This window comes from Arachis hypogaea, chromosome 11 (genome assembly GCF_003086295.3).
Source record: "Arachis hypogaea cultivar Tifrunner chromosome 11, arahy.Tifrunner.gnm2.J5K5, whole genome shotgun sequence".
Taxonomy (NCBI): Eukaryota; Viridiplantae; Streptophyta; class Magnoliopsida; order Fabales; family Fabaceae; genus Arachis; species Arachis hypogaea.
The window spans coordinates 128232549-128244674 of NC_092046.1; the positions used below are offsets into that span (position 1 = coordinate 128232549).

The 12126-nt window shown below is 36.5% G+C and overlaps 1 protein-coding gene across 1 annotated transcript; it reads right to left on the reverse strand.

Annotated features, from left to right (window-relative positions):
• Positions 1-1203, reverse strand: LOC112721786 (uncharacterized). The gene has a single exon (XM_025772816.1). The coding sequence runs from the start codon at positions 1201-1203 to the stop codon at positions 1-3; it is 1203 nt and encodes a 400-aa protein (XP_025628601.1).
• Positions 1204-12126: the final 10923 nt, after the last annotated feature.

The window sequence follows — 12126 nt, forward strand, 5'->3', positions numbered from 1 at the left end:
TTATCCCACTAACCACTCATTACACTCATAAAACAACTTCAGAAAATGACCAGCTGCATGCAACGGACAATGAAGTTGGCAATTCCATCTGTTGTCAACGATTTTAAAAACTTCAGAATATTTTCTCACATCATTAGAAAATGTTTTCTTGATGCATTCCTTTGCCTTCTCCATTGCTTCATATATATAACCCATTTGTGGCTTCTTCTCCCCATCAATATGTCGAAGCACCCGAATAAGAGGCCCCATGATCTTAAGGGTGTACTTGACATGATTCCAAAAGGAGGGCCTAATAACAATCTTTGTTGCTTCCCTCTCCTTTGCCTCCCTTGACAACTTATTCCTTACCCACTCATCCGAAGTAAACATTCTTCTTAGATTTCCTTTCTCCTTATAAAGCCTTTCCAAAGAGAGAAATGAAGTGGCAAATCGTGTGACTGCATGCCTCACCAATTCCTTGCCATTTGTGAATTGTCTCAACATGGATAAAGTGCTAGAGTGGCTATAAGTGAAGCTAACCAAAGAAATGGCACTTTTTATGGTTTTTTGGATTAATGGTAACTTCCCAATGTCTTCAAGCATCAAATCCAAACAATGGGCAGCACACGGGGTCCAAAACAGATTCGGTCTTTTCTCCATCAGCAACTTACCAGCTAGAACATAGTTGCTCCCGTTGTCAATTACAACTTGAACAACATTTTGCTCCCCAATTTCCTCAACAATACCATCAAGAAGCTCAAACATTTTTTCACCCGTCTTCACATAATCAGAGGCATCAATAGACTTCAAAAGCATTGTTCCAGCAGGAGAGTTTACAAGAAAATTGATAATGCTCTGTTGTCTCTTATCCGTCCAAGCATCTGACGTAATAGAGTAGCCATACTTTTTCCATTGTTCCTTATGACCCTTCAACAAGTCTTTGGTGTATTCTAATTCCTCATTAAGGAATGGAACCCTTAGAGCATGATAAGTGGGAGCAGGTAAATTAGGACCAAAGCTTCCAACAGCCCACAACATTTCTTGAAAACTCTTCAACCTCACTGGATTCAATGGAATCCCATCTTGGTAGAACCACCGGGCTATGTATCGATGAACTCTACGAACCGCTTCCTTATTACATGCTTCCTTGATATTCTGTTGCCTCAATTTCTCCTTTTTGTTTCTTGTAATGGTAGTTTCGGGTCTTTTCATAAACACGTCCATTTGACCTCTCATAGAACTTTCCCCCCTTTAGCTGCTGCCATTGGAGTTGGATTTGGAATTTCATCAATTTCTTGAGCATCTTCCTCTGACAATCCAAAACCAAACTATCTAAATCAAGCTCCCTAGCATTGACACTATGTTCCTTGGTGCTTGCCTACGTAGAACTTTGTCTTCCTCAATTTTTTTTTCTGGTTGTAAAACTCCCATAATTCAACAATAACATCCTTTGGGACCATTTTTCATCCAACAACATTCCCAGGCTTAATCATTAAGTGCTCTTTTGCCCGTGTAATTCCTCCTCTCATAATTTTTCCACAAAAATTACATATGGTGTCATTGGTATTTCCTTCTTCTACAGCACTAACATATTTCCACCCTGGATCAATCCTAGTGGCAGGGACAGTAGCTGCAAGACGAGCAGCAGTTCCAGCAGCATGGCCAGCAGAGGCAGAGGTAGTGGCAGGGGCAGGGGCAGAGGCAGGGGCATCAGAATTATGGGCTGGTCTAGAAGTTAACATGGTGAACTGAGCTGAAAGGAAAAAATTAGAGCAAGAGAGGTTTATGAGGGAAGAGAAGGAGACAGTGAAGTGAGTGAACTGAATGAAAAAAAGGAACTGTAACTTCTACCTTCTACGAACCAGAAAAAAGAGGGAACTGTGGTGATGAGGGGCGGTGACCACCAGCGGCGACGGTCGGCGACGAACGGCAACAGGCAGCGGCGACAGACGACGACAGGCGGTGGCTAAGATCGGCGGTGATGGGAGGCAGAGAGAAGAGAGAAAGAGAACAGAGATAAAGAGCCGTTTTGGACGTTCAGAGAGGAAGAGTCATTTTTGAATTACATCGGCTGAACTGGGTTACATATATCATTTAGGGTTTTGCTAATTTACCCAATTAGCCTCGAATTTTTTTGAAAAATCCGAAAAAACCCGCCATTTTTGCCATTTTCATGGTGGTTCGCCATGGCACCACCGCAATTGCGGCCGCCTTTTGCCCCACCATGATAAGCACGTTGCAGTGGCCTATGTATGGCGGCGAGGCCAAATTCCGCCACGCCATTCCGCCATAGCGCCGCCATGGCCACTATTTTAAAACACTGTCAATAAAAGGGATAAATTTATCTAGCTGCATAGAAGTGATGGAAAATATTCAGCGCGAACATGATATCATATTCCCAAAGATGAACAGAGGACAGGAGAAAATTATAAACCTTCATTAAGTGAGGATATGAGAGAGAGTAATAGGATGAGATTTGGAGTCTAAATGTTCCACAGAAAATTAGGATTTTCCTATGGAGAGCTTCTCACAATATAATTTTAGTTTTTACTAATTAACATTAAAAAAATTAATAACACCTCAATCTGTCCTTTATGTCTGCAGAAATAGGAGACTGTAGAGCATACTTTACTGTTGTGTCTCTGGACAAGAACAGTTTGGTTTGGATCCCAACTACAAATCTGCCCTAGTGCCCAGACGATCTCAACATTTGAAAACTGGCTTTTGGAATTATTCAGAAAATAAAATCAGGTGGGGGAGACCATCACAAATCATATATATGCAAAGCTGGCTTCCTAACTTGGGAGATATAGAAGACACGGAATCAAGCAATTCACAACAGGGTGGAAGTTAATCCAAGATTAACAATTTTTAGAGCTAATTTAATGGAATTTGAGTATACAGATCATATATGATAATAAAGCAACAAATTAGCACAGAACAACACAATAGAATTAAGAAATAGCAGTAGAAATATTACCTGGAAGCCTCCTCCGAGAGACTGGATCAAAAAAATGTTAATGCTTCGTTTAAAAAGAGTACTTTGGAAGTGGCTGTTGGTGTAGTTTTTAGAGATCACTTATGGAAGGTACTCCATAGTTCTGCATTGAAAGTAGATGTGTTATCAACCTTAGCTGCAGAAGCATTAGCAATTAGAGAGGCTTTAATTTTGGCAAAAAAATATGCAGTTACATAATGTGATTATTGAATTGGATAGTTTAAACCTGGTTCAAGCGATGAAGTCAAAGGGATCAATAGTAGATATCCAACCAATACTAGGGGATATCAAGGATTTGTCCAGCTCAATTTCAAATAGTTGATTCACATGAACTTCGAGGCAGGAAAATAAATTGGTACATGAGGTGGCAATCCGAGCAGAATCGGAAAATCTAGGCCAATAGTGGTGCACGGAACTGCCTGTCCCTATCCGCAACATCATCATGTCCGAAGCCAAAGAAGCACCTTTCTCCTTCATTAACAAACCATGCCCAAGTGGGATAGGAGCAAATCCAATTCCAAGAAATTTGGTTACACCAAATTCAGTGTGAAGATCATCATATCAACAGATGGAGGAATTTGTGAAATTAAAGAAAACATAAGAAGAGATTCAGACTTATTCGAAGCACTCATACAACTTCTTTTTATATCCCGTCTTTTGAGGTGGAGCGCCCATGTCAGAGAGGACGTCTTCGTCCTTAGGGAGCATCCTTTGCTTCTCTGATTTTATCTATACCCATTTGGTTTTTTTGTGATAAGTGTAAAATTGAAGCAGCAGTGGGCGGGTATCACCAATAACCAAGCTCAATCTATGGTGGTTATAGAAGAGAGTAGGTATTAGGTAAAGTTGTAGAGGGAAGGGGTTATGTCATTAGAGAGTTGGAAGAAGATGTAGTTGATTAGCGAGTATGAGTATATGTTAGAGTAGTGTTTGGGTGGGTGTAAGTTTAAGGTAGTGTCGGTTACATAATTTTTTCTATATCTAATTATTAAGAGCTATACTCACATACAAATTTATGCCATATATAGGATATAAAGATTATAGTATAGTACCTATTGAAAAAACTAAAGAGGCTTATAAAATATGTTATTCTTACCCTTTTTATATCTCTGCACTCTTTCACTTTGTATCAAAGTGTCTCTTAGGCTATGTTTGTTTACAGAGACAGGACACTGAAACAATGACACAGAAACACATAATCATGTTTGGCAGAAGAGACATGGACATAGACAATGTGTCCAGAGACACTGAATTAGTGCATTTTGTGTCCATCCTGACAGAAAGGACACAAAGACACAACTTATTTTATATTTTTTTCATTATTCTTATTAATTTTTCATGATTATATTTTTTATTATTATATTTTTCATCTCAAATTTTTAAATGAAAAAACTGAGAATAAGTTGAATTTTCATAATTTGTTCTAGTTTTTCACCAAACAGAATACAAGAACACAAAAATTTATGTCTCTGTCCTTCAGTATCTTGTCCTGTTTTATTCTCAGTATCTTGTCCTGTCCTGTTCTCAGAAACAAACGCATCCCTATTTATTAATTCCTATAATGATTAGTTCTGTTGTAGAATAAATAAATAAGGAAGAGGAAATAGATATAAAATAATGAAACATAAATAGATAGCCTTAATATTAATATTATATCTACCAATATAATTACTCAATATAATAAAAATAATTCATATATTTAAATATATGTAGCAACGTAAAAGAAAGAAAAAAATATTAGTAATGTATAGAAAGAGTATTATTGCTATGTATAAAGAGAGAGAGAATAGTATTTGTTATTGATTGTAGTGTATATTGCTTGACGATTTGTCCTCTATTTATACATGCAAAAATTCCTTGTTTTCAAACTCTCATTAAATTCATTCACTCTTGAGAATGGACATCCACCTATTCAACCTTATCACAACAAGTTCTACTATTATTGTGTGGAGAAAAAATCCTAAACGACTCCTAAAAATTACACCAAAAGACAATTAGGCCCCTATTAAAAATAAATTCCCTTTTCGGCCTCTTACAATTAACTTTGTGTGACTGGTTAGTCTCTTTGTCAATAATCTGTCTCTGGGGTTAACGGAGCATGCCTATGTGGCACATGAAGTGCCATCTTAAAATGACAAATATTGGGCTCACCTAACCCGGTCACCGTAAATTTCACTAAAACTACATCATTTAATAAAGGATAAAGTATATTTTTTGTCCCTAAAATTTGATAAAAATTTCAATAATATCCTTAAGTTTTATTTTGTTCCAATTCTGTCCCAAAAGTTTTCGATTTGCATCAAATATACTCCTGACAGCTAATTTTTCAAAAAATTTAAGACCAATTCAACAATAATTTCGTAAAAACAACCTTCAACACAAGCAAATCAAGGATAATTTTCATGTATTATTGTTAGATTGGTCTTATTTTTTTTGAAAATTTAGCCGTCGAGGGTATATTTGATGCAAATCGAAAACTTTTGGGGTAAAATTGAAACAAAATAAAACTTAAAGATATTTTTAAATTTTTTATCAAACTTCAAGAACAAAAAGTATGCTTTACCCTTTAATAAATTAGGTGAGAATATAATACCAATAATCACCTCATAACACAAAAACCCTTCTTTCCTCTCTGAAATTATATGAAACCCTAACCATCTCCCTTCAAATTCCATTGACTAAGCTTGACTCCCAGAAAGACGTTAGTGTCGACGTCCACTAACGGCGTTTGATGGCGTCGTAACGGAGCACTTCACTAGTAAGATAAATATATTTACTTAAGGACTCTACCATTACATTTTACTCTAGTTTCCATAATTTCTTTTGCTCATGATTCTGTTACTTTTGCAAGTTGCATATGATTCTGAGTTATGCTTTGTCAGTGATATTCTATGCATGTGAATGTATATAGAAAGAAAGAAATCAATTGTACCGTATTTGAACTACCATAAACAAAAAGCAAATTTGATAGAAGGATTTTATCCTAATTGAACTAAATGTAAAATAGTCATTGTTAGAATATAATTAGGATCAATTATGATCAATTAGAATTATTTAGTATATCTGAATATTTATTATAGAATATTACGTCTTTATTATTACGATTCTCTTAGTACCTATAAATACCATTTTATATTGTATCATTCCAAACAACTTGATTACAATCAATAATACACAGATCCTTCCTCCAGTTTAGTCTCTTGTTTCTAACATGGTATCAGAGCTATGGCACCTTCCTTGAAGAGGATATGTTGTTTTCCTTGCGATGAAATCACTGTAGTTTTTACACTTTATTTTCTATGCCATTTTCCCTTTCCTTTTGTCACTCCTTTGATACTTTTTCACCACACCAATTAGCCTGTTCTTTCTGTCTTGTTTTTTTCGAGTCAAATGATCAAACACCATTGTCATCCGCTGCTTACCTATTCTCATGAAGAAATCATATAGTTTTTGCTCTCTTTCGGCAGTTCCATCTGCGTTCTCTCGTGGTAGTTCCATCTGCGTTCTCTCGTGGTAGTTATGTTTGTGTTATCTCGTGGCAGTTCCGTCTGCGTTTTCTTGTAGCAGTTCCGTCTGCGTTTCGTCTGTGTTTCCTTGTGGTAGTTCCGTCTGCTTTTCTTTCCGACAGTTCCGTCTGCACTTCCTTCAAATAGCGGCAGTTCCATCTGCGCTTCCTTCAGACAAGAGGTAGTTCCGTCTGCGCTTCCTTCAGACAAGCGGCAGTTCCGTCTGCGCTTCCTTCCGGCAGTTCCGTCTGCACCCGTTTTATCAGTTTATGCAGTTTTTTTTCTCTTTATTTCGTTGTTTTAAATATGTTTCAAACTCAAATTGTCACTTGAATTTGAGTGGGGATGTTAGAATATAATTATGATAAATTAGGATCAATTAGCATTATTTAGCATATCTGAATATTTATTATAGGATATTACGTCTTTATTATTTCGATTCTCTTAGTACTTATAAATACCGTTCTATATTGTATCATTCTAGACAACTTAAACACACTCAATAATATACAAATCCTTTCTCTAGTTTAGTCTCTTGTTTCTAACATGTTAGAATAAAATTAGGATCAATTATGATCAATTAGAATTATTTAGTATATCTGAATATTTATTATAGAATATTACGTCTTTATTATTACGATTCTCTTAGCACCTATAAATACCCTTTTATATTGTATCAATCCAGACAACTTGATTACACTCAATAATACACAGACCCTTTCTCTATTTTAGTCTCTTGTTTCTAATATGGTATCAGAGCCATGGTATCCTCCTTGAGGAGGATAAGTTGTTTTTCTTCTAGTGAAATCACCATATTTTTCTTCTGTGCCATTTTTCCTTCTCTTTTGTCAATGCTTTTTTCCGGAGATTCGCCATCTTTTCAACAGTTTTTCGGCCACTCTTGCGGTAGTTCTGTCTGCGTTCCCGTCCGGCAATTCCGTCAAACTTCCCGTCTGGCAGTTCCGTCTGCTTTCCCGTCCTACAGTTTCGACTGTTTTCCCGTTTGGCAGTTTCGTTTGTGTTCCATTTCGACAGTTTTGTTTGCACTTCTTTCTGGCAGTTCCATATGCACTTCTTTCAGACAGCGGCAGTTTCATCTGCGCTTCTTTCAGACAGCGATAGTTCTATCTGCGCTTCCTTCAGATAGCGGCAGTTCTATCTGCGATTCCTTTAGACAGCGGCAGTTCCATCTGCGCTTCCTTCCAACAGCGGTAGTTCTGTCTGCACTTTCTTTCGGCAGTTCCGTCTGCATCCGTTCTCTTAGTTTATGCATTTTTTTTATTTCATTGTTTTAAATATGTTTCAAACTCAAGTTGTCACTTGAGTTTGAGGGGGGATGTTAGAATATAATTAGGATCAATTATGATCAATTAGAATTATTTAGTATATCTGAATATTTATTATAGAATATTACATCTTTATTATTACGATTCTCTTAGCACCTATAAATACCCTTTTATATTGTATCATTCCAGACAACTTGATTACACTCAATAATACATAGATCCTTCCTCCAGTTTAGTCTCTTGTTTCTAACAGTCATGAAAGAAATCAATTCATTACTATTTAAACTGTACTATATCTAAGGATTGTCATGTTTCTTGATAGTTGTTCCTATGAGATAGAATGAACATTGAGATATGGTCATATGGAATACAAAATAAATAATAGCCCCTTTTGATATACTTATCTCCCTTTATGCATATAAATATTTAGTTGTTGAAGCTTTTTCTACCACAAAATTTTTCCTAATTAATTTTCTATACTTAAAAATCTTCAATGAATAATCACAATACATTTTGCATGTGTGTATGTTGATTTGAAATGGCTACAATGACTAAATTATTATTATTATATTTTACATGTTGTGTTATTATATTTGTACAAGTTGACTTTGGGGTTAAGCGAAACTATTTTAAAATGAAGTTGCTATTGCTTTTCCTCTTTTTGAATTTTATTTTTGATTTAGGTGCTACTTTTTCTTTTTTTGCTATAAATTCTAATTTTGTTGTGCTCGTATCGTGTTTAACCATGGTGGAAGACTTGGGAAGGATAACAATAGAGTGCTGCGTTATTTAGATAGAAAGGTACATAAATTTTTTTCAATAGACATATACTTAGTGAACCTTTTTTATCTAGAAGAACTATTAAAGAGTTTAGGGTATGTTGATTATACTGCAATGTACTAATTAGAATCCACCACTGCTAATTTAGAATTTGGCCTTCAGATAATCAAGGAAGATTGTGGGATAAATGAGTAGAGGAATAATCTACTAACTGGTGCGGAATTTATAACCACAAACTAACTGGCAAGTACACCGGGTCATACCAAGTAGTACCTCAAGTGAATGAGTGTCGATCCCACGAGGATTGATGGACTAAGCAACAATGGTTAAGTGATTCACTTAGTTAGACTAACAGAAAAGAGTGTTGAGAGTTCAAATGCATCAAACAGTAATTCAGAGAATCAGAAAATAAGCAGTAAATTGAGGTGAAATATATATGGAGAAAACAGTTAAGGTTTCAGAGATATCTATCTCCCGGATTGACTTTTTTTATTAACTATTTTAATCATAAAAGATTCAATTCATGGCAAACTATATATGACTAAACCTCAATTCCTTAGACCATTTTAGTCTCCTCTAACCTTCATCAACCGCCAATTCCTTGGTCACTTAATTCCAATTAGAGAGTGAAGTTCAATTCTAGTTTATATGCCACAGAAACCCTAATTACCCAAACATAAGAGGATTATATGTCACGTATCCCGTTAAGTCCAGATAATTAGAAATTTAGGAGAAATTGTTTTAAAGTTGTTGTTCAAGTAAAGAGCTTTTCCAAGTTATACAAGAACTCAATTAGAACAAGGGTCATACTTCCGTTCCACCCAGATTCATAAGATAAAGAACAAAAACTATTCTTGAAATAGAAATTAGTACATGAATTAAAATAGAAAAATAATAGTATCAATCCATATAATAGACAGAGCTCTTAACCTTAACAGTGTAGGTTTACTTGCTCATGGTTCAGAGAGAAAACTAGGATTCTGAAAACTGTAAATTGTGGAATGATGTAGAAGAGAAGAGAAGAGAAGAGCCCGAAGAGCTGATTCTTTTCTCTTTTATATCTAATCCTAATTAATATAAAATATATTTCCTAAAAAACTAAATAATATCTTTTCCTAATTATAAAAGAAATAAAGTTTAATCAAAATTTATTAATTGCTTCTCGTAGCCTTGTGTAGACGAATTGGGGACCACTTGTGCATTGAAGGTTGGCGCCGAACTTGAAGGGAGTCAAGTTCGGCGTGGACTAGGCAGCAGGTTCCCCTTTACTTCTTGGCTTGTGCTGCTAAACTTGACAATGGTCAAGTTTGGCATGGGATGTTGTACGCAAATATCCCGTGGAAGCTTCATGCTGGCGCCGAACTTGAAGAACTTCAAGTTCAGCGTAGAGGAGACTGAACGCTCTTCTTGGATAATGGAGTTGGCACCAAACTTGGGAGAAGCCAAGTTTGGCGTGGAGGTGGCAGCATTGCTTTCTTAGGGCTTTTTGAGGTGGCGCCAAACTTGAGTATCTCAAGTTTGGCGTGGAGGTGGCAGCCTTGCCTTCAAATATCTCCTTTTTCTATCCTTGACTCAAACTCTGTCAAATTTGTCCAAAACTCTACCTGAAATAAACAAAATTACACACAACTCAAAGTATCATTCATAGTGGTTAAAATATATTAAATCTTGATTAAACTTAGTGGTGCACGAAATCGTGATCGTTCATTCCTCGGTAACGGCGTCAAAAACTTTATACGCACGTTCATAATCTTAATTCTTTATCACAACTTCGCACAACTAACCAGCAAGTGCACTGGGTCGTCCAAGTAATAAACCTTACGTGTGTAAGGGTCGATCCCACGGAGATTGTCGGCTTGAAGCAAGCTATGGTCACCTTGTAAATCTCAGTCAGGCGGATTCAAATGGTTATAGAGTTTTAATAATTAAAAGATAAATAAAATGTAAAATAAAGATAGAGATACTTATGTAATTCATTGGTGAGAATTTCAGATAAGCGTATAGAGATGCTTTTGTTCCTCCTGAACCTCTGCTTTCCTGCTGTCTTCATCCAATCATTCCTACTCCTTTCTATGGCAAGCTGTATGTTGGGCATCACCGTTGTCAATGGCTACATCCCGTCCTCTCAGTGAAAATGGTCCAAAATGTGCTGTCACCGCACGACTAATCATCTGTCGATTCTCAATCCTGCTGGAATAGGATTCAGTAATCCTTTTGCGTCTGTCACTACGCCCAGCACTCGCAAGTTTGAAGCTCGTCACAGCCATCCCTTCCCAGATCCTACTCGGAATACCACAGACAAGGTTTATACTTTTCGGATCTCAAGAATGGCCGCCAATAATTCTAGCCTATACCACAAAGACTCTGATCTCATGATCAGGAGGCTAAGAGATACACATTCAAGCTTGTTTGCATGTAGAACGGAAGTGGTTGTCAGGCACGCGTTCATGGGTGAGAATGGTGATGAGCGTCACATAATCATCACATTCATCATGTTCTTGTGTGAGAATGAATATCTTAGAGAAGAAATAGGCTTGAATTAAATAGAAAAATAATAGTACTTTGCATTAATTCATGAGGAACAACAGAGCTCCACACCTTAATCTATGGTGTGTAGAAACTCTACCGTTGAAAATACATAAGAACAAGGTCCAGGCATGGCCGAATGGCCAGCCTCCCCAAATGGCATATGAATTCGAAAATAGGGAAAAAGACCCCTAGTACAATAGTAAAAAGTTTTATTTATACTAAACTAGTTACTAGAGTTTACAGAGATAAGTAAATGATGCAGAAATCTACTTCCGGGGCCCACTTGGTGTGTGCTTGGGCTGATCATTGAACTTTCATGTGTAGAGACTTCTTTTGGAGTTAAACGCCTGGTTGTAACCTGTTTCTGACATTTAACTCTACTTTGCAACCTGTTTCTGGCGTTTAACTCCAGAATAGGGTAGAAAGCTGGCGTTGAATGCTAGTTTGTGTCGTCTAAACTCGGGAAAAGTATGGACTATTATATATTTCTGGAAAGCCCTAGATGTCTACTTTCTAACACAATTAAGAGCGTGCCATTTGGACTTCTGTAGCTCCAGAAAATCCACTTTGAGTGCAGGGAGGTCAGAATCCAACAGCATCTGCAGTCCTTTTTCAGCCTCTGAATAAGATTTTTGCTCAAGTCCCTCAATTTCGGCCAGAAAGTACCTGAAATCACAGAAAAATACACAAACTCATAGTAAAGTCCAAAAATGTGATTTTTAATTAAAAACTAATAAAAATATACTAAAAACTAACTAAATCATACTAAAAACTATGTAAAAATAATGCCAAAAAGCGTATAAATTATCCGCTCATCACTTAGCAATTCAAATGCAAATTCACTAGGAAAAGATAGGAAAGATGCTCACGCATCACAACACCAAACTTAAAGCAACAAAAGTTAGTACATTATTGAGATGTGAATTTGCATGAGAGGTGATAGTTCGGTTTTGCTCATGTCTCTTCTTAAAGTGGGGCTTATCTGTTGTAATTCTGAACATTTTCGGCATGTCACTCTCCTTTGAATCAGAGGAACATCACTGTCATT